Raw genomic sequence first — 22,896 nt, 5'->3', positions numbered from 1 at the left:
ATAGGATGCAGTACCTGCAAGGGTCAGGTGGGATCTGAATGCTTTCCTTCTGCTTTGCCACTGCCCAGCTCAGCCTTCAGCAGGGACACATCTCTGCAGCATTTATTTATATATTTTCCCTCTCCTCGTTCCTCAGAGAAATCAATTCCATTCCCCAAACAATGGCGAAGGCCTTGAGGAGATATTGATCTGTGGCAGAGCCAGAGAAAGGAGCATTTGTGACACAGAGATGCTCTTTTGTAAGTAAAAGATAATTACCAGATCATGGGGACACTTGCTGAATAGGATGACATTAAATAGGCATCAGGGTGAAGGGCACCAGGGCCTTGGAATAAAGCACTGGAATAGTGCTGTCCTCCCCGTCAGCTCCAGCTCCTCCTCCCTGCTTACCTCTGCCATCTCTCCTGTTCCCCACCCCAGCCCCTCCTTTTATCCCCACACTCCTTCCACTTTCGTGTCTCTGTCCTTTCCCCTTGGTTCCTGATTGTCCTGTCTCATCCAAATAAATACCCTATAACACTGCCCCAAATGCAGCCCCTCCTCTCCGGCTGGGGCTCCCGGCTGCAGCAAGGATGCACTCAGAGCAAGCAGGTTCCTGCCCCCCAAACCAGGGCAGCAGAAGGGCCTGCTCTCCTTGCCTTGCTTTTGCTGGTACTTCCAAAGCCTGGTTTATTTATTTCAGACCTCTTCAGCAGTACTGAGCTCTGCAGTAATGAGCTCCATAGTGATTTTAGTAGTTTTGAGGTAAGAAGTCTTGTATGGGGCAGGGGATGTCCTCTGCCTTGAAGTGTCAGCAAACAGGACTGGGATAAGGGTGACTGCTGCAGGACCTGGAGCCCAGGTCCTGGTTTGTACTGGCTCAGGAGCTCATGGTGGTCTCTCAGCATGCTGGTAGTAGCATGTGTGCTCAGACACCTCGACTGCTGCTGGGTGTGGGGACCATGCCATAGCTGTGTGGGTGAGGGTAAAATCAGAGCTGGGTGTGCTGGGAGGGTCAGTAACTCCTAGAGCAAGAGCAGAGCTGCCAAAGGGATGCTTGGGAGCCTTGTCTCCATCTGAGCTCCTCCTGGGACATCAGGGGAGGCTTTCCCTGCTGGAGCAATGCCTGGCACTGCCATGACTGATGGTCCAGTTTGGCTCATGGAAGAGCCACAGTGGATTTGTTGCCTGGGGTCTCCAAGGCATCCCCATCAGCTGCCAGCTCCAGGGTTCACGGTCCCAAAGCAACAAAGGCCTTGACACAAGGTGCTTTCCCAGATATCCAATTGTCAGGCAGCTTTTCTGCTTTAACTCAGTGTTGTGGGGGCACTTGAAGCCACATGGGGCTGTTGGGTCACAGGGCTGGATGATGATGTGGTTTACTGATGACTGGGAGAGCCGCTGCCAACTGCATCTCAGAAACTGGCACCGTAGGAAAAAAATCCCACAACTCAAAATATTACGTTGTAAAATATCTGGTTTTATTTACACTTATACTGGTTGTATTGTCTTAATTCCTTGCAGTTACACACCGAATTATTTATGCTGCATTTTTCAAGATGAATATAAGAGGAAGAACCATGAGGTCATGGGCTCTGCAGGTCCGGGAAGAAGGAGAGAGGGTCCTGTCCCTGTGGGGGACATTGGGAACTGTGTGTCCCATCAGCCATCACTGACTCACTGTGTCTCATCCAGATGGTTCATAAAGTCTGACACTGCAGCCTGGATGTCAGCTAGGTCTGGGCTCCTGAACTCCTAAAAAACACAGAGAGGTGCAGTCACCACCTGAATATCTGTGTGGGCAAGTGAGGCCTGGATGCCCTGGTTCTAGAGTTTTCATTCTAGCACATTTCCAAATCCCGCTCTCCAGCATTTTTGGTTCCCCCAGGACATCCTGCCTGTTATCAGCATGGAGTTGAAGACGACTGAGTGCTTTCCCTAGCCCCAAGGGTGAAAGGGCTCTGATATCTGAGGGTGTGAGCAGATAACAGCCACAGCTACCTCCAGTCCTCCCCTTCAGCAGGAGTGGAGCTGGCACCTCTGGCTGGCACTGCTGCTGTTATTGCTGCCTGGTTCCTGCTGCTCCCTGCAGCACCTTGGGGTTTTGTATTTTTGGATCTTGTCAGTGAGGTGCAGGCTGAGCAGGGTGCTGGAGCATGAGCTGTGATTTGCATGCCTCTGTCAGCTGGCTGCTCCCTGGAGCAGCCCCATGTCTGGCTGTTATCAAATGTCTCAGAGTTATTCCCTGCAATCACCAGGCGAGAGCTGGCTTCACAGCCTGACCAGCAACGTGCAAAGACACCAGAGTAGGGCACCTTGTGCCTTTAAAATCAAAAACAATAATAACAACACTAAAAAGCCAATTACCATTATTGAATAAAAGACCAACAATTTTAAAAAAAGAAAAAAACTCATTTTAAATATTGTTGCTGCGTTTCCAGCTGTTCAAATCTTCTGTATTTAGTTATCGTAACAACAAAGTGCTGCATCTGATTTGAGCAGCGGGGAGGCAGCACCATTATTCAGGAGGATTTTAAGCAGTTGGGTTTTCTTCCTCGCAGTGGTGCTCTCTCGCCTGCTAGAAGTCCCTTTGTTGCCTTGGCACCCCTGGCCGTGGTGGCGGGGATGGCACCGCGCACTGGCGGAGGGCCCTGCCAGCGCCTGGCAACGCGGGTCCGGGGAGCCGGGCAGTGCAGGAGGCTGCCAGGGCAGGGCAGGGCAGCTCCGAGCTTCCCCGGGAGCTCTCACCCTGCAGAGTTCAGGGGAGAAGGAAATCAGAGCGAGTGAGACCCCGGCTGCTGCTGCGGCTGCTGCTGCAGGGAGCACAGGGGTGTCGAAGGAGGTCCTTGGCTGAGCCGACCCTGGGGGCAGGAGGAGGTGGGGATGCTGCTGCCAGGGGCTGCCAGAGGCTGCCAGGGCACAAGGGAGTTGTGCTGTGTCAGCAGTTTGGCTGGACTGTAGAACTGATTACGTTGAAGAGCTCTAATATCAAACTCCAGAGTCCAAACTCTAACCTGACCATCACCATATTCATCACTAAACCACGTCCCCAAGTGCCACATCTGTTACCTTTTAAATCCCTCCAGAAATGGTCACTCAACCACTTCCCTGGGCAGCCTGTTCCAGTGCTTAACAACCCTTTCAGTGCAGAAGTTTTTCCTAATACCAAATCCAACCCTCCCCTGACACAACTTGAAGCCATTTCCTCTTGTCCTATTGCTTGTTCCTTGGGCAAGAAGACCAACAGCCACCAGTCTAGAACTGTCAGGTAGTTGTAGTGAGCAAGAAGGTCCACCCTGAGCCTCCTTTTTTTCAGGCTGAGCCCAGTCCTCATAGGACCTTGTGCACCAGACCCTTCCCCAGATCCATTGCCATTTGCTTAATATGATCCAGCCCCTCAATGTCCTCCTTGTCATCAGGGGCCCAAAACTGAGCCCAAGATTTAAAGTGTGGCTCACCAGTGCCCAGTATGTGGGGACAGTCACTGCCTGGTTCTGCTGACCACACTATTGCTGAACCAAGCCAGTTGCCATTGGTCTTCTTGCCCACCTGGGCTCACGTTCAGCTGCTGTCAACCAGCACCCCCAGGTCCCTTTCCACTGGGCAGCTTCCCAGCCACTGCCTGACCTGGCTGCAGAGGTACCCAAGGCAGCATGCACAGGCTGAGCATCCTGGAGGTAGGATCCCCATGCTGGCTGCTTGAGCTGAATGACCTTACAAAAGGAACATGGAGACCTGTGACTTGCTTCTGTTTCGGGCAACAAAAGGTTCTTGTTGCAGGTGGCAGTGGGGTGCAGCCAAGTAACATGGGATGGGGCCAAGCAGCAGCACGTCAAGGGCAGCTTAGTCGGGGCATCAGTGATTCATGGAGGTGAGATGATTGCTGAGAACCTGGTTTTGTCACCCCAGACTGGTGGGGATGGAGAGGAAGGTGGAGGCACCTGGTGTGGTGGTGGAGACTGCAGCAGAGGCTGGGGAGGCTAAAGAAGGAGGAGCAGGCTGAGGACAAGGACACAGCAGATTTCCTTCCTATCAAAAAAGGCTATTTTGCTACCATCTCCCCAAGCTGGGGAGGGTTGGCAGAGACGTGCAAAAGCATGCAAAGACTCCCAGAACCATTTTGAATGGCCTTGGTCAGCCGGATGGAGACAAACTGCTGCGGCTCTGGGGACCACCAGGGCTGGTGAGCCCGGTGGGAAGGACACACAATGTGCCTGTGTCCATGGGACAGCCACGGCAGAGCCCTCAGAGGAGGTGGCAGAAGTGCTACAAGGTCACAGTGTCTGGCACAAGGTCAGCAGGTGGCTGGGAGTGACCTGGCCTCTCACCCATGGCATTTCAGGTGCTGGGCCACATGAAAGCTTTGCAAACAGGAGTGACCACAGTGTCCCCGGGCAGGAGCCACCGCGGCGTGTTCCCCAAAAGGTTACCTCCAACCACAGGCCTATTGTGGGTAATGAGATGCAAATTGATAGCAAGACAATAAGACTGTCTTGTGAGCCCTTCGACAGGGGCCAGTGTTTAAAAGTCAGCCTGATTGCCTCACTGGCAATTTGCATAGCATTAACCAGAGAGATTTTCTTTTTAAACTTGAACTTTTTTTTTTCCTAGAGGTCACCCCAAAGTAATTACAGCTCTGGCAGTCGCTTCATGAAAGAGAACTCTGTGGTCATGGCTGGAATGTGAGGAGGAGACTTACCCAGAGTGGGGAGTGGGGACACCTGTTCATGGGAACTGGGGCAGGTTTTAGTGTGTGTACTGAGATAATTCAATAAGAGAGTCCCACTGGGTCCTGAGCACTGCATCTGCTATGGGAAACACCAGGGCTTGAGTCCCAGCACATGAAAGGGATCAGTCCCCTCTGCTGTTATCTCCGGTGCAGGTACAACCTCCTCTTGGGCCTCACCTGCTTTGCTGGGCTGGAAGGGAATAGGGTGACCGTGTTGCACACCTGGGATGCTGTGGTGAAGCATGTTGGGAGAGCCAAGCCCTGGGGTGTTTGCACCTTCTCCTTCTCCACAGTTCAGTTCAAGTGGGGATTTCAAGCTTTTTTCTTTGAAGCCATGGTAAAAGTGACTGGAGGTCTCAGCCAAGGAGTTCTACAGGAGAGTGGTGTCAGACTGCTGGGGGCACTGTGGCTGCTCTGCTGTGACCTAGGCCATTTACTTTGACAGTTGAATTCTTTGGATTAAAAGTGGGCAGGTGTACCTTACTCTTGCAATTGGACAAGATGATTACCTCAGGTCACTTCCACCTGAGCTGTTCTGTTCCACTCTACTTTGCTGTTTCTGGTTTTTAGCAGGTTAATTGCTTAGTGCAGATCTCTGTAACCCACTTGGTTTGACCAAGGTGAGGAGCAGTGCTGTCCTTGGCAGCTCTGCCAGCACAGCTGAGGAGCAGCCTGGAGCAGCTTGGAGGGAGATGGGGCTGCCCTCTCCTCCCCAGCAAAGTGTCTGCCCAGCCTGCGAGCAGGCGTGAGCTCTGCAGAGGTTCAGCTACGCTGCTGCAAATGCAGAGCCAGGCAGTGCTCTGACAGAGCACCTCTCATTACCAGGGCTGTCCTCAGACACGAAGCACGTGCTCCGTGCTCAGCCACCCCGTGTGGACATGGGATGGTCACTCCAGATGGTGTCTGTTGGGTGGATGGGCTCTGCTGCCGGCTGTGCCGCGGCGTGAGCGGTCCCTGCAAGGCAGCACATCCCTGCCGTGGGAGGCAGCGAGTCGGGGTGGTGATGGGTTTGAAGAGCCAGCTGGACAATTTTATCACCATTAATATCATTTGTAGTTATGCAGGCTATGGCTATGATACAAATAATTAAATCTCATGCTTCACAGCATCAGCTGATGGCTTGCTGCAGTCAGGAGTGAATCTCCTACGCAGAGCACACGCGAGCGATTAACTCTGTTAGAGGAGTTGGTTTAGATCTCCTTCCTCTGGCTTGTTCCTCAGTTTCCTCCCTCCTGGCTGCAGCTGTGAGGCTCAGCACCAGGACATCACTTTCTCCTCCTTCACAAAAGCCCTGCTGTTGTAGGATGCTGGAGATACTCAGAGGAGATGCCATTCCTGCTCCTGCTGCCTGGTCTGCAGGTCAGTCTGCCTACTGGGGCATCCTCTGCTCCTGCCCAAGACCTTCAGGCCATGTGCTCATTTTCCTCCCACCTTCTGGCAGGCTTTAGATCCTGAACCCTTGGGATCTTTCTCTCTGTGCTGCCACAAAGCACCAATCATCTCCTGCCAAGCTGGTGTGTGGCCATGACCTCATCTCACAAAGTTCTTCAGCCTCCTCCTCCTCCTTGTCATCACCTGGAGAGGTTCCATTCTCCAGGCTGAAGCCAGCTGGATACACACATCCTTTCCTTTCTCTGTGGCATCATTTTACCTGTCTTTTAGCAGATTATTGGAGGTCTTTGCCTGAGAGTAGAGCTCACAACACTCCTCTGGGCTTGTCAGCAGCTCTGGCACCCTTGATGTCTTCTCCATTCCCTGAGCAGCCCCTTTGTGGGACAGTATCCCAGCCAAGCCTGGAAGGATGAAGATCAGCAGTGTGATGGCACCAGGTTATTGACCAACACTGTCTTAGCAGGTCACTATGGCACTGTTCCTTCTTAGCTGGGAACAGCAGAGCTGTTCCTATGACTCTGTGCCTCGTCAGGGAATCAGGGTGGGAAAACTGCACAGAGAATATTTTTATATTTTTCCTTCCAAGTTTTTTTTTTCCTCTTTCCCTCTTTTTTTTTTCATTCCTAAAGATTGAGTATAATCAGAGCTAATCAGAAAATTATGAGCTGTCTGATTGCTGATTAGATTCCTAATGTTAATATAGTCAAGAAGCCTCTCTTAGTGTTGTATTTTAAGGGAAGTGTAAAAATAACATCTTAGAAGGAGCAAGCCAGAGCGGCTGGAGCAGCAGGAAACCCTGCACTGGCAAAGGAGAGCAGGGTTTCACCGCTGGCAAGAATTCAGGCCAGCAGAGAGGGGAGGGACAGGACCTCTCCGAACTGTACCCAGGTGTGAGTGGGCTGCAGAGCCTGGGAGGAAGAGCATAAAACCAGCTCTTCCCACAGGTTAGTCCTTGCGCACACCCAAACCTGGGAATTTTGCTGCTGTGCTCTGGAAGAAGGCATGCAACTTGCTTACTTGTTTCCCTTCCCAACAAAGAGAATTTTCACAGATTATTTAGCTCACGCATCTCCCAGCATCATGGCCCTCCTCACCTGCTACTGCAGGCAAGGGGCAGCCTCAGGTGATGGGTGAAGGGAGTCTGGGATGTGCCCAACACCTCTGAGTGGGACCTGCAAAGACTTGCTGATAGTGGTGGAACATCCTTGCCCAAAAGCGCTGGGGAGCTGGTGGGCACAGAGAGGATGCTCCTGATCCTGGTGGGACTTGAGGGAAATCCTTGTCTGCTTGTGCTTGGCTGAGCCATTGCAAAAATCTTGTGAGCCTTCCAGAAGCAGATTTAGAGGGGGAGACACTGCATGGTGATGGCCCAGGACTGAGGTTTTGCCCTTTGTCTGTATTTAAGCACTGAGGATCAATCCATGGGGCTGATGCCTCGAGCGGTGCAGTGGAGCTGCCAGCCCTTTCCTCCACTTTCCTCCACAGTCCCTGCCAGCAGCAGCTCAGCACTAACTCTGGGGCTGAATGCAGGTATTATGTTCTGGCACACCAATGTTCCTGTTAATAAGCTCTTCACCATTCACTGGGTGTTTTACTTTGATTCATCCCAACGGCAGTGCTGTATAATGGACTATATACTGTAATTGTCCCCCATTGTCACCGCTTAATAACTTAGTATGATGTTATCGCAGCCATTCGCAGGCTTTTTTGCAAACTTTGATGAGTAATATTTTGTTCTTAGGGAATAAAAAATAAATTGAGGGAATGGTGAAAAGAGGCAGAAGTTGGACAGAAGTCTGCTCTAATTGCGGAGTGGGCTTAATAATAGAAATGTCCGTAGCGTCCAGGCTGCTTTTGTTTCTGAGTCTCTGGGAACATCCGCTGGGCCAGCCGGGATGGAGCTGCTATTAAATACCATTTATTTTTTAAAACATCTTGATCAGCAAGAATTGGCTCTGTGCTTGGGGAATTTACTTTGCTTTGCTTGCTCTTGACAAGTCTGAGCTCAGACACAGCAGACGGGATCCATGTTTGTTTCCACAGACAGGGATGAGGGATGTGATATCCATGGGGTGATGCTCATGGGGTGAGTGCAGGAGCAATGAAATGATGGGCAAGAGAGTGCAGATGTTGGTACACTGCTGTGCATGGCTTCAGCATGACAGCAGCCTCAACATCTGTCAATATATTTGGGGAGAACTTTGGGCTCAAGGTGGAGCAGCTGCAGGTAGAAGAGCTGTGCTGGAAGCTGGACAAGCATTTTCTCCACATTTGAGCTCTCTGACTTCCTCTCGAAGTCAGATGTGCAACATCCCACCAAATATTTGTGGCTCCCAAGCATTTGTCAGCTCTGAATGCTTATGGTACTTGATTCCATGTCTAGCAGGGGAAGGAAAAGTCCAGAAGAGATCAAACCCTGAATATGATAAAAAGAAGGGTGGGGAGGTAGATGCCTGGGCTAGAGTGCCCTGGGTGGGAGGCAGGGGAGGGCTCCTTGGCATCAGCTAGGGACCTAAATGAGTTTTTCCCTGTAACACATGTCCTGACCTTTTTTTAAAAATGAAATCTATTTTATTAATTTTTTTTTATCAAATCCGTCCATGAAACATTAAAGATATGACTGTGGAAAAGGTCAAGGAACGTGTAGTTGTTGAGGACTTGTTCCACTTGATGGCTTTTCCCTTAGGGAAGCTCCTCCATGCTTTCTCCTCCCCCACCTCAGTCTTTAAAAGAGAAAGTGTCAAGTTGCCTTGAATTTTGGGTTTAACAGAAACAGCAGAACATGTTCCTGGAGCAGGACAGTGGAAGGACACTGCAGGTTCCTTGGGGAGCTGCTGCATCAGCCCAGCGTTGGCACAGGGAACACCTGAGCTGGGAAGGATCTCTCCCCACAAACCCAGACCCCAGAGGAGGGTTGTAGGGTCTCCATCTGTGCTGGAGCCATGTGCCTCAGGGAAGGGAGAGGCTTCTCAGGGGGCTGGTCTGCAGGGAGCACATACCTCAGGCAGAATTAATAAAGACAAAGCCTAAGAAATGTGTGTAGTGGCAATTTGTCCTGGTTTCAGGACATGTGCTTTGGGTCCTTCTCCTTGGCTTGGGTCTCTGTTTATTCCCCATGGGAATGGAAGGCAGTCACACTTGCTGCAGGAGGGGAAGAGCCGCTGAGCTCTCCTTACAGGAGCTTTGTTAGCACTTCCCAGCATCACATCTGCAAGGCAGGAGCCAGATTTGCAGTAGGCAATAAGAGTTGCTCTCCTTGCACAAGCGAAGAGAAGGAACCAAAGAAAGAAATTAAGGTGATAAGGGAGTCAGGAGAGGGCCTGTATTGAAGTTCTTTGGGCAAGTTATGTTACTGGTAACATCAGAAGTCTGTGTAAACCAGAAAATGGGGAAGTAGAATGGATACATCTGCTAGGGGCTGGACTTGGTGCTGAATACACCAGACCCCCTTCCATCCATGGTGGTTGTTCTCTTCTGGTTTGGTTCCTTCTTTCATTGTAACTCAGGAAGCTGGGCCATAAATGGGGCTTGCTGGGCTGTAAAAATGCAGAGTTGAACAATACTGAAATTTTAGCCTCCAGACAAGAGAGAATAGGTGAATGGAGGGCAAAAGCAAAGCAGCAACCATCCTGCTCCATCAGCATAGCCTGGATTTGTCCAGTGGTCCATAATTATCAATATAGGGATGGGGACTGAAGGGAAATACTGTGTGAGGATTTGGAGCTTTGAATAAGAAGGCACAGGAGTGGGAAGGCACATTGGGACATCCTGACAAAGAGCAGTGAGGTCTGAGGAGCTGGAGCTTCACGCTTTGCCTAAGAGCAGGAGGCTGAAGGACCAGCAGAGGGGGAGTGAGCACCTTGATCTCAACAAAGGGTGTCCCAACGGGATGAGAATGGCTCCTGGCAGCCTGGAGGCTGCCCCTTGCCCCATGGACATGCCAGGGGGAGCTGGATGAGTGTTGAGGTCACTGTGAGCTGTCACATTGGGAACAGCCATTTGGTGGCCTCCTGAACTTGCACCCTTCCACCTCCCAGAAACTTCCCCACCTCTCCTGGAGCCACTGGGGCTTCTTTGCTGTTTGTCTGAAAGTTTGAGCAAAGCTGGTTCCAGCTATTGTCCTTGTTTTTAGAGCAAAATACCAGTAAAACATCCTTTCTATGACTTTTTGCACCACAGTTGTTTTGGGTTTTTTTGGTGTTAAAAACTGGCAATGTCAGCTGCTCTGTTTGTGTTCTTATCACAGTGGCAATGGAGGCTGAGTAACTCTCAGTGTGTCATACCCCTCTCAGGCTTCAGGAGAGTGGCTGATGGCACTAGAGGACATCAGAAAGATGTCACATGTGTCCCTGGAGGGTTTCCAGCAGGGAAGTTTTGGGGGTTTCTCTCAGAGTTTGCCATGGTTGTGGGGTGGGTGCTGGTATTTTGGGGCACTCTGGTGGGAATTAGTGCACTCTGCAAATCTACCTTAGCATAAAAACCCGAGAGCAGAGGAGCTCTGGCAGCACCGGGAGGTGCCACACGGAAATCCCCGCGCGGCAGCGGATCATAAACCAGGCGCTTTTTAAAGCTCGCACCTCACAGCGCAGCAAGAGGTGATGCCTTAAAATAAATCGATTGTAAGTGGTTTCCAGTACAAACATTTCAAGCCTCTGCTTGAATGAAAGGCAGAGACATAAAGGGGAGGATTTCAAAGGCACTAAAGGCTTCGTGCCCATGGAGCAGGGAGTCAGGGGCCTGCCAGGATGCAGGCTGCATTTTGGGTTTTCAGGGATGCCCTCCTGCATCTCACAGGAGCTTCTGTGTTGTTGGCACCATGTGGGGAACCACAGAGAAGGGTAAGCCTCTCCTTGAACTTCTTCTCATCTTCATGTGGAACTTACTTGTCCAAAATACGCAAGAATAATGATAAGGAAGGATTTTCATTTTTTTTTCTTTGAAGACTCTGGCTGCTAAGACCTGGCCAGGCAAATCCCTCCTTGTTCTGCCCAAGTGACAAGTCGTATCACTTCTTTTTTTTTTCCCCTTTATTTTTAAAAAATCCTGTTCCTCCAAGCTCTAAGTAAAATTGATTTTTAAGTGCAACTATCTCTTATAATTGCTGCTGAAACGCCTTGTGGTTATTGTAATGGATTTTGAACTGTGACAAGTCCTTCTTGATGATCGTAGCAGGTGGTCCACAGGATATTTTGAGTGTGGTTTAGGGAGCACTGTTTGTTTGAATATTTGGAGTATATTTGGGAGGAGATGGGGCTGGAGCAGTGGGCTGAGATTGTGACTAACACGCTGGCCCTTCTAACACAGTAGAAGCTGAGCTTGCCCTGGGACCCCCTGCCAGAAGGGACCATCTCCAAAAATCCTTTGTGGGAGCCATGTCCCTCCAGTCACCCATCCCATGGGAGCCACAGCACACTGGCATGGGGGGAAAGGAGATGGAAAGAGCACAGGGCAGCACCATCTCCTCCTCCACAGCTTGGTGAATTACTGTCTGTCACGTTGCCCAGCTCTGACCTTCCAGCAAATGCATCTTGACCTGAATTATTTCTAGTCATCTGAAACTTTTATTGTGCATCAAGCAGCTGCTTGTCACCCAGCAGGAGAGTCCCCAAGCCCTTCCAGTCGTGGCAGAGCTCTGGCAGATGTGCTGCACTGTGCCAGGATGCAGTGTTTATCCCAGCAGCTCACCTGCCCTGTCCCTGTTGCTGTCTCCCAGCACATGGCAGGACCCTGGCAAAGCAGCTGTGGGTAGCAGCACCCACCAGGCTTTTAGCCTGGCAGCCCACCACTGAGAGGCTTGGATTGGGATGGACAGCCCTGACACTGCTGGGACACATCTGTCCCACCCACAACCAAAAAACAACTCTGGAGTCACATTTCTCAGGTGGTTTGTATCCATCACCCCTCTGGGATGCTGCTGACATGCCCCAGCTCTTCAGCACCTCCTGGGAGGCAGCCACCAAGATTCCAGCTTCATCCCAAGAGAGACTTTTTTCCTTGACAGCCAGAATTTTAGACTTTTACTGGTCTGACTACTGTGGAAATGGTAGGAACTTCCATCAGGAGCAGACTGGGCTTTCTCTGCCTTGCTCATCTTGACAGCTGGTGCTCCAAAAGCAAGAGGTGTGAAATGAGCACCATTTAAAGTGCTGGGCATGGGCAGAACTGTGCTGCCACAGGGCAGCTCAATACTCCTGCTTGGCTCTCCTCTGGCTGAATGTTGGGATCTCAGAGCAGAGGCCCCTGCTTTCCTCTCCATCAACTACAGAAGATGCAAAAGGCTACTGTGACTGCAAATGAGTGGCAAAGTGGATGGAGGAAAAGGATTTTTCTCATATCCAGAGCAGAGCAGGCAAGTGTGCCTGGTTTGGCTTCCCAAGGGACCACCTGCATCCCGAAGCCGGACAGCAGCACATTCCAGCAGGACTTGAGCATGATGATATTTAGCAGTGCTGTTTAAAGTCATCTCTAATGCAAGAGCAAAGTTTGCTGCCATATGTTCAGGGTGAAAGGCAGGAGCATGCGGGATGAGGCAATGCCAGAGTGGCCAAATGCTCCTTCTGCTGAGTCCACTCACAGGAAAGGGACAGCGAGAGAGGCCAAGCCTGCCTGCACGTGTTCCTGGCCTCATCTCTCCATCCTGCCTCCCACAGCTCTGTCTCACTGCTGATGGAGGTGGGGACAGATCCTGCACCCTGGTGTGAGCCCTTCCTCCCCCAGGAGGGATGGGGCAGGAGCCAGGGAGGGTCTGAGCAGCTGAGCTGGGGTTTTGCTATTGCTGGTCCCCAGGGGCAAGTGTCCCCTGGGTCTGCAGGGCACAGTGCCCCTGCCCCCGTCCTCCCCTCCTGGGTGACAGGGAGCAGGGGCACAGCTGCTCTCTGCTTGTAATTTTGGAAAGCATATCCATCCTCATGGAGCACAGGAACTCCAGGAGAAGGGTAACAGAGAGAGGCTTTTCTACAAGGGGAGCAGAGCTGAAGAGAGCATCAGGCACAGTTTGTGCTGCAGGATGCCTGGTTCTCTGCACTGTCCTTTTGCCCTTGGTGCTTTGCTGTTTGTGGGAAGTTAAGCCCTTCTGGAGACCTGAGCAATATTTTGGGGTAGGAGAAACACCCTGAGCAGCAACACTCTCCCTTTCCTCACCATCTCTGCAAAGACATTGGTACTTTCTTCTTGAGATGTTTCACTCCTCCCCTCCCTGTGGTTGTTGGGATGGTGCTGGTGTTTCCTATTGGTAAAAATTGTGGCCTTGGAGAAGAAGGACAAACGAGAAATGCTGACAAGGGAACGAGAGCCACATGCTGCTGGCCTGCAGAGCATGAGTTACTGAGGTGCTCAGTAAAATGATGGAAGCTGTGGCGTGCCAGATGCTGGTTGTGCCACTGCCCCATATGGGGTCTGCAGCAGCTCTGGCTCTGGTTTAGCTCCAGGTTTGCACTTGTGACCTCACTGCTGGCAGGGCTGGCTCTGCAGAGGTCTCCCTGCTCCCTGCCCTGCCAGACCCCAGCAGCAAGCACCAGCTGGTACAGAACCGAGGTCTGGGAGCCCTTGGAGGATTTACCGTGTGCTCTTTGCTAGCCCTGGGGCTTTATTTGCCCTCCCATGAGCAGGAGAACACTAGCAGCCACAGCCCCATCCTCCCTCATGCACAGGCTGGATCCAGGCACAAGGAAGGAGAGATGGGCTCTATCCATCCCTCTCCTCCTGCACAGCCAGGGGAGTTATTGACAAACAAGTTAGTCCTTTGAAAGAAAAATGCCGCAGCACATTTGAAGCTGCCTCCGTGATCAATACCGAGCCGTGGCCGAGCCTGCTGCCGACTGGATTTCAGATGATGACTGGGGGGGTAATAAGAGCCCTGGGATCAACTGTCTCGGAGATTATTACAGGATGAGATGCTTCGCTGCTTTACAGTGTTTACTCAAGATTTATATTCCCTCTGTGTACATAAGGGGGTTGTTGTCTTTTGTCGCTGGTTGATCATTTTTTGACGGTGACGTGCACGCTGTTGGTAGGGTTTGCTTAGGGGTGAATTCCATGAACATGCAGGGGATGAGGGGGAGAGCTGGGGTGCAGGCACCCTGGAGGTGCTGGCAGGAGGTGGCTCCATGAGGCAGTGCCCTCTGCCCTGTTTCATGCAGGCAGGAAGAATGGAGACGTGAAGCATGTGGAATGGGCTTTTGCCTTTCCAGATACTCTGCAGTAACTGGTGAGGCTTCAGGGTGCCCTGTCCATGGAAGAGGGGTTGGTACCAGAGGAGAGAGCTTGTGCCATCCTCATTCCCTCATTATGGAGGAGGAAGAGGTGCAAAACCAGCTCCTGGGGGATGTTCCTGCCTGGGGCTTGAGTTCCTTGGCTTTGTCATGTGTGTTTGATTTCACCTTCTTGTCTTAACCTTTCACCAGCATTTCCCTGCCTGGGAGGAGGGCTGGCAGGTGTGATGCTGTGTGGCACTCCCTCCATGGGAGGAGGGCTGGCAGGTGTGATGCTGTGTGGCACTCCCTCCATGGGAGGAGGGCTGGCAGGTGTGATGCTGTGTGGCACTCTCCACTGGCAGTGCAGGGCTGTTTGAATCTCCAGCACAGATCTCCCCTCCCAGCTGTGTGCTGGGCTTCGAGGTTAATGCAATTCAGAGCCTTGGGCGAGGCGCTGCGATGAGGGTGATAAGAGTCCCCCTGAGGGAGTTAAAGGAAGGCTTAGCAGGAGTGGCTCTCCCTGGAGCAAACATCCCTAGGCACACAACAGCTGCTGCGTGATGGGCTGTGGCTGGGCTTCCACACTGGCTGTGGGGAGAAGCCAGGAACCCCATCCCAAGCTACCTAAAAAACATCCCCCAACATCCACATAGGCTTGGGGCACCTGTGTGGAGGCTTGGACACAGGGGTGGCATAGCTGCTGTTACACAGGGCTGCTCAGTCTCCTTCTGCAGTGTTTGCTGTAATCCCGTTTTATAAATCCAGCCTTGGTCTTTGGCCTCCCTGAGCTCTGCTCTGCTGCTTCCCAAGTTAAACCCACTGATCTGCCTGAGGCAGGAGCAGCCAGGCCACGCTTATTGCCATGGTGGGGCTGAGAGAAGAGATTTAGTAAATCATTGGACCAGTTCCCTTTGGAAAGAGTCTGTGTGAAAATATCAGAGCAGTGAAGGATAGCCCCAAGTGTGATGGGAGAGAAGGGGTGGCAAGGAGGAGCTGAGCATCCCCCTTGGGTGTCTGCTCCATCAGGGACAATCCTCCAGCGTGCTGGCCCCTCAAGCAGTGGGGATGCCAACAGCAGGGAGGGTCCCCTCCACTAGAGAGGAGGTCGTGGTCCCTGCCTGTGCCAGCTCTGCTGCTCCAAGTGTTCCTCCCAGCAGCTTCCCTATCAGACCAGCTGTCCCCAAAAGCTGCTGCTGGGGGTGAGCACACGTGGGTGAGCCCTGCTCAGGGGGGGTGAGTGAGCTTGTGGGATATTGGGCTGAGTAGCAAGGTCCTGGAGCAAAGCCAGGGAAAAGCAGCAGCCATGTGTCTGGAGTTGCCATCCTCTGGGCAGACGAATGGTCACCCAAATTGTTGCCCCTTTCCTTTCCTGCCCATCTTCTGGGAGGGAGGGTGTGTGCCCAGCCATGCCACCGTGGCTGCCACCTGCCCATGCTGAGTGTCCCCAAGGCTCTTTAATGGCTTGCGAGGTGCTGTGCTGAGCAGGGAGCTCCGGGCGCCGGCCCTGGCGAGCAGAGAGGGCTCCATGAGGAATACAAATGAGTCTGGGGCACCTTCCCCTCACACAGCCCGCTGTCTGTCGCGATCTCCAGACACCAATCCCCTGCAAATCTCCTGCTGGCCTTTCGTGACCTTCAGAGTCATTTCAATTCAGTGTTTTCAGCCTCTAAATCTCCTGTCCTTAGCCCTGGGTGACTTCTGGGGAAAGAACCGTGCTCCTTAAAGTGCCAGGGCAGTCTGTGCACCACAGCCTGCTGGAAATCAGCAGGTATTTCACACCCATGCTTTATTTTTGGTAATTCCTCTATTTTTTATTGCTGTTTGAACCCCACAATTGACAACCCCAGGTCTGAAGTCTGGAGAGGTTTTGGTGACTGCCCTGTACCCTGCCAGGCTCCTGTCACCTGGGTATCTCACAGTCCCTGCACGCAGCACACCTTGAGCTGGTCTGATTGATCTGTAACACTTGAAAAATAATGGTTTAATCATTATTAAGGATTAGAAATAATCCTTGAGCTGTATTGATCACAATAACATTATTCATGATGAACTCATTTGGCATTAATGGGGACGTCCTGCAGAAGTGTGTGGCTCCAGGCAGACCCGTCACCTTCCCTGGGGAGCTGTCAGTGGGGTTTGTGGGACCAGCAACAAACCTGTCCTAACAAACACCTCCAGGAGCTGCTGTCCCAGAGAGCCCCCTTGGGGGACACGTTGTTATTGGCACAGTTTTGGAGGGTCCTGAATCCAACAATCCCCCATCCTGTTCATGACAGCAGCCCATCTCTGGGCAGGGGCTGGATGGGCTCCATCTAGCTCCAGTCAGGGATGTGACAGGGTGGGACTGCTCCCATGGGAGCCACACATGGCACCACTCTGGGTCTGTCCCCTGTTGCAGAGCAAGGAATGCTGGCTGCCTGCTTGGCCTCTCTCTCCTCCCAGTTACCATCTTGCTCACTGAAATGTGTTTAGCGAGGAAAATGCTCCAGGAGCAACAGCTGGAGGGCTCTGGGGACACTCCTCCTGGGTGAATATCCAGTGGCAGCCAGGAGCCAGCACAGCACCCTGCTGTGGCTGTGCCATCCTGCTGCAGACTCCCCCATTCCTGCTATTTATCGAACAAGAACATCTGGGTTTCCTTTTTTTTTTTTTTTTTAACCAAAATTGTGTTTGGTTTGACTTTGACAAATTGACATTTTCCAGAGGAAAAATATCTCCTGTCGAGGTGTCGTTCCTGGGTGTAGCCGTCCCTTACTGCACCATTTGCAGCCCTCCAGGCACTTTGCACAAGGCGATGAATAGTTAAAGATGTCCATAAATCTTACCCCAGCCCATAATAAACAAACACACTCTTATCAAGTATAGAAAAATGCATATTTCATCACCACTGCCTTAAACGCAGCTCAGAATAAATGCTTGTCTTTAATCAGCCATCTCAACATATAAACAGAGCACAAAAGCTTGGAGGGGATGAGGTACAGAATTGGGCCACGGATTTTCTAGGCAGCTCTTGGGGGCAGGGATATGGCTGTGCAGGTGAGACCATGAAAAACTGCCCTGAAAATTCATATCACTTGGCTTTTCTGTCCAGCCACGTGTTGTTTCTCATTCCCTTCTGCCTGCCACTGGAGCCATAAGGATTTTGCTTCAATATTCAGCTGATAGCTGATCTTTCCCCTTGGATGCTGGCCACTGAAAGCAAGCACTTTGATTTAGAAATCAAGATTAAGAGAAAGAGAAAAGATTAAACAGGAAAGTTTCAACCAGTACGTGCTGAGATTATGCAGCGATGGATTCGTGTTTCCCTGCATCTGATAAGAACCAGCTGCATTTTCAGGCTGGGGAGGGCCAGATCTGTGGTTTCTTTCACCTTACTTTCGAGTGCCTGTGCTTTGCCATGCTCACAGAAATACAGAATCTGCAGCCACAGCCCTGCTCAAGCCACCCTGCCAGGGCTGGGTCTGCCACTCTCCTGCATGGGCAATGGGGCACTCTGGCACCTGGGGGCTTCCTTTCCCCCGAGCAGCCAATTGGAAGGGCTGAGACATTTTGCATCCCTGTGTGCTGAAGGGAGTGCTGGAGAAGCTGGTGACAGTGGGGACAGCAGCTGTGACCTGTGGCTGTGCCCAGGGCTCGTATGTGTGTGTGCTCTTATAGCTGCCCACCGTTCAGGCCCTGGGGAAATAATTTCCCAGGGATATCACTGGGCTTCACTGCTGCCCCTGTGGGCTCCCACCAGCCTGCCACATTCCTGATGAGCAAAGGAATGCTTTTTCATCCTGGGATTTGTGGTTCATGGCGTGGAAGTCGTGTGTGTAGCACTGGGAATCTTGTGTTCGCTATGTGAATCTCTGTGGTGCTGCCCAGACAGTGATCTGGGGTTGTTATTTCACCCAAGATGTCACCACGCTGTCAGTGCTCCTTCCTCCTCCCAGCCAATTCAGTGTGTGAAAACAGCCAGGGCTCAGCTCTCTCCCCATGCTCTGGCTGCCAGCACCACTTGCATGGAGCAGAGCATGTCCATCCCCCTCTAGGGAAATAGATCTGCAGGGAAATGAGGAGCAGGCGAGGCAGGAGCCTGTGCTGTACATCTTTGCTTGGTCTGTCTCCCACTAACTCTCCAGGGAGCCCTCTAGGGACTGCAACAGCCTGGAAAGCCTCTCAGCCCGGTACAGACTGGCCCCTGGAGCTGAGACTTGGCAGTGTGTATTCCCTGGGAGCCTTGCACGGCTGCTGGCTACTGGGGGCAGGCTGTGCTGAGTGTGGCATGCAGTGAGTGGGGTTTGGGAGGCTCTGTGGGCTGGCTCAGGACACTGGGCTGCCTCGCACTGGGTTTTGGTGCTCAGCAGGTTGCACAGCCCTGGCAGGCAGCTCCCCAGGCGGCTGCCCGGGTGCCTGGGGCTGGTTGAGGGATGGAGGGAAACGTGCTGGTTTGCTCTTGGCTTTATTTTCTTAGTGATGCGGAGAGGATCCTGTAGAAAGCCTGGAGCTCTTGCCCTGTTTATCCCCTTTGATTCCACAAAAGGCCAGACTGCAGCTTCTTCCAGGCACTGCAGTACCCAAGGGGCTGCCCAGTCTCCAGCCCTGCCCTGCTGCACCCTCTGTGCTGGTGAGGGGTCTCATGGCTGAGCATCCAGTGAGGGTACCCTGGTGCTGAGCATTGCCCCATCCTGCTTCAGCAAATCCTGCTTCCTCCGGTTACCCCAGTGTGGCCATGGCTATACAAAGGGGTTAAATCTGGGTGGGCAGCACGGTGCACCTATGGGCATTTTGAGGGTGTTTTGAGGCATTTTTGAAGAGTCTGCCTTGCTCTGCACAGAGCTGGGGGCTGTCAGTACAGAGAGCTGTGTTCAGCCCCTTGCCCTGTGCAACAAGAGCCGGCCCTGCTCCGGGGGGCTGCCAGCAGCTGCCAAGCTGCAGTGGCTCAGCCCTGCCGAGTTCAAGTGCCAGCAACTCCCCTGGAGATACGGGCTTGCTCCAGGAAAGGCAGGAGCAAGCAGGAAAAAGTGGCTCCCTGTGCCTGGAACACCCTTCCAGGGTGCTGCCCACAGTGCCTCCTCCCGCCCCCCTGCCAGTGCAGCAGAGGGGTGGCAGATGCTGCAGGAGCCCCCAGGCAGGGATGCTGGGTGTGGGGGTGGCACCCATGCTCCTGGGCTGGTGTGGGCGATGCCTGGGTGCTCTTGCTTCCCCCAGGCTCATTTCTCCTCTCCCACTTGTTTTGCAGAGACTTGCCAACGCGGCGGAGAAATTCCAGAAGGCTCACCACTGGCAGGACAACATCCGGGTAAGGCTCCAGGCACGCCAGCCGCCCCCACCCTGCCCTCCTGCGCTGTGCCGTCCCTCCTTGCCCTCGTTCGCGTCCCTGTCGTGTGTCGCCGCTGGCTGTGCCGTGCTCGGCCCGCCCCAGCCCCACCGCCTGCCACGCTAATGAGAGCAAATGAAGTGATTTGAGCTCGTTTGCAGCCTCGCCTCAGCCGCGCACACCGTGAGGAGAAGGCAGGAGGTGAAGGTCGAGCTGACAGCTCGGCGCTGAGGGCTGGCGGCTGAGGAGACTCCGACTCTCCCCAGCTCTGGCAGCCCCGGGGTTTGGTGCTGGGGTCCTGGCACGGGGTGACAGCAGCGGTGGCTCATCGGTGGCACATGCCAGCAGCTGCGGCGGGGGCTGTTCTGGGGAAGGAGCAATCTGGGCTGGGAGAGGGAAGACGCGGGTTTAATGATTGCATTTGACTTTGTAATTCTGGCGGTGATAGCACTCAGCAGGAACCTGAAGGATTCTGTCTGGAAATGCTCTCAAATTATAACCATAATACAAAAGGAAGGAAAGATTGTTTTTCTCCCAGTGCAAATGGAGTCTGCAGTAAAAAATATTCCTGAGCCACCCAGCCCCTTCCTCTTGGCAAGGGCCGCATCCTGCCCAGCCCTGAGGAACCTCCTGCATCCTCTGAGGGGACAGCCTGGGGATAGCCCCACTGCCAGGCCATGCTGTATTGTGGGGGTATTGCACAGTCTGAGCTGCTGCTGCCCACACAAACCTTCCTGCCACAGGTGATGGTCACCAGAGCTTGCTGGGGAGAGGAAGAGGTGGGAGGAACAAAAGAGGAGGCAAGGGGTTGACCTGCTTGGCTTTCCTTTGCCTTGTGGCCAGCGTGGGGTGGAGGCTGGTGGCTGATTCTGTGTCCCACGGGCACCCAAGGAGCAGGATGAGCTCACAGGGGCCTTCCTGTCTGTATGAGAGCACTGGTGAACTGCTGTCAGCTCTTCCCAAGAGGCCAGTGGAGAGGAGGTGAAGAGGATAATGAGATTTGGTGCAGGCAGCTGCTGATGCCAATGCTGGTGCCACAGCAGGACCTTGGCTCAGGGCTCCCAAGGAAAGCTCAGAGAAGTGCAGGGCGAGCATCTTCATCGCTAGTGTTGACCCAGTGTCGCGTGTCCTCCAGGGTCAGAAAACATCCCTGAGCAGCACCTGAAGCTTGACTGTGGGTACCAGGGACATTGTAGTTGCCCTGTGTGCCCCATGCTGGGCCGGCACCCAGGGTTGGATGCTTTGTGACCAGGGCATGTGCAGGGCAGGCAGAGGTGGCACAAGGTCACTGCATTTCGTAGCAGTGCTTGGGGCTTCTGCTCATCCTTTGGAGCACAGGGATGGGCTCCTGCTGCAGGGTCTCTTTGTAGCCCCAGAGAGCTCCTTCTCCAACCAGACCTGGCTGCCTTCCACTGCCAGGGGAATAACAACAGAACACAAAACATGCTGGGAAAGGCTGTAGCACTGAGAAGCTCTTGGCTCATTTTGCCATTCACGGCACAAACCTTTCAAAAATCCACTTTCATAGGGAAAAAAAATATTTTTAATAGCACTGTTTGCAACCACTTAATCAAGGTAATTAGGAGCGAGTCACCCAGAAACAATGTGCAGTGATGCGTCACCGCAGAGCTCGGCGCAGCTTTATCAGGACAGCCCAGGCCTGGCTGGGACACTTGATGGACTGGTCCAGCTTTGTGCACAGCCCCCAGGGTGCTGGGCATCAGCCCTGCCTGCCTCATCCTGCCTGCAACAGCCCCAGCTCCTGAGCAGAGCGGAGGGGTGAAGGGGCTTTGTACATCTCATTTCCAGGGCTGAGCCTCCTTTTCCTGCCCTTCATCCCCGAGATGGCCGGGCAGGGTCAGAGCCGTGTGCCAGCACCGCTGACCCTGGCTCTGCAGCTGCCCCAGCTGTGCCGGTGCCGGCACGGGCAGCAGGCAGGGAAGGGGCAGCACAGCATCCCAGCTCCTCCCTTCCTCCCTCCCCACCGAGCAGCTCGTTCCTGCTGGCTGCAGCTCTCCCCTCCTCTCCCAGCGTGTCGCGTCCTAACCCCGCGCCGGAGTCGATGACAGATTGCGGCGAGCGCGGTTATTTTTGTGTTTCCATCCAAAGGCGCCGGCAGATGCTGAGCGTTTGCGCTGCATTAGTGCTAATGGCAGCCCCATTAAACCTCACTGCAGATGGGTTGCTATGGAAGTCCAGGGGAAAATGAAGCAGGAGCAAGAGCCTGAGCGGCTGGGAGCTGCTGCCAGCAATCACTCACGATCCATGTCTACGGGGAAAGTTCCTTTTTCCTTGCTGTTTTCTGGTGTTTCCAGCTGCATGCCAGCCATGCTGGCCTTTCTGGAGCTGAGTTCAGCCTCCCACCTCAGGAGGCTTTGCAAAGTGCCTCCCTGTTCCCTAAACAATCTCTTCATCCTGTCCTGTTTCATCCCTGCTCCTTGTGCTCATCCACCCTCATGTCTATCAGCTGTGCCAAGCTGGGGCTGTGTCCCCAAATAAATTCTGGATATGGGGCCTTTTTCCTTGGTCAAAAGTAGCCTTGGCCCCAAGGTCACCCATATTCTGAGCACCCTCATGAGTTCCCTCAAGCTTGTTTTACTCCAGGGCTGAGTGGCAGCTCAGAGTGGCACGGTGGGCAGGGATGTGGGCAGGCTGTGGGGAGAGAGCATGCCCTTCCCTGCCTGCACTGTGAGGGTCTCTCAGGGATGCACATTCACCCACTGGAGAAGGCTGGCAGAGCTCTGGAAAGGTGAGAGCTGGGTCCTGTTGCCAGAGCGGGCTCCCACCAAGAGACATGGCAACCACCTGGCACTGGTATAGTAAGAAACCACAGAAAATTCCCTGTTGGCAGTGGCCTGGCCTACCAGTTTTCCCAGTGAGAATCTTCTGGCCTACAGGCTTCCATTCAGAGATCCACTGGGATAGTCTGGCTCCACTCCATGCAGAACCATGAGGGTTTGTCCTTCAAGACACATAAGGGCTGGCCCCCTGCTCTGGATGTCCCCAATCCTGTCCCCTGGCCATGGCAGTGGTTCTGAGCCTGCCCTGTGCTGACCATCCCAGGAGCAAACAGAGGTTCCAGGACTCCAGCCCACCCTGCAATGCAGCTTTCAGGTTTCCGTCCTCTGCTTGCTTGGGCAAGGGACTTCCAGAAGTACCTATGAAAATGCTGAAATGTCATGTTGCATTTTTTGTTGACATCCTTTGTATCCGTCCTCGCTGACAAGCTGCCATGTGGCCTGTCAGACATCCAGCCAGCCCCATGTTCTCCCAGTTCTTTTCCAGCCAGCCCCATGTTCTCC

At 53.1% G+C, this 22,896-nt stretch overlaps 1 protein-coding gene across 2 annotated transcripts in view; it reads left to right on the top strand.

The window, feature by feature from the left end:
• The window catches only part of CACNA2D2 (calcium voltage-gated channel auxiliary subunit alpha2delta 2), a 211,585-nt gene that overhangs the window by 149,582 nt on the left and 39,107 nt on the right, over window positions 1–22,896 (top strand). For both annotated transcript variants that reach the window (XM_041425943.1, XM_041425942.1), the window contains exon 4: window positions 19,517–19,576. In XM_041425943.1, the coding sequence (XP_041281877.1) occupies window positions 19,517–19,576 (60 nt within the window). The remainder of the gene's footprint in view (window positions 1–19,516; window positions 19,577–22,896) is intronic.

Source organism: Onychostruthus taczanowskii, unplaced genomic scaffold (assembly GCF_017590055.1).
Source record: "Onychostruthus taczanowskii isolate IOZ18803 unplaced genomic scaffold, ASM1759005v1 scaffold9, whole genome shotgun sequence".
NCBI classification, from domain to species: domain Eukaryota; kingdom Metazoa; phylum Chordata; class Aves; order Passeriformes; family Passeridae; genus Onychostruthus; species Onychostruthus taczanowskii.
Note: the sequence above shows the minus strand (reverse complement) of the source record. Positions and strands in the feature narration are given on the sequence as shown.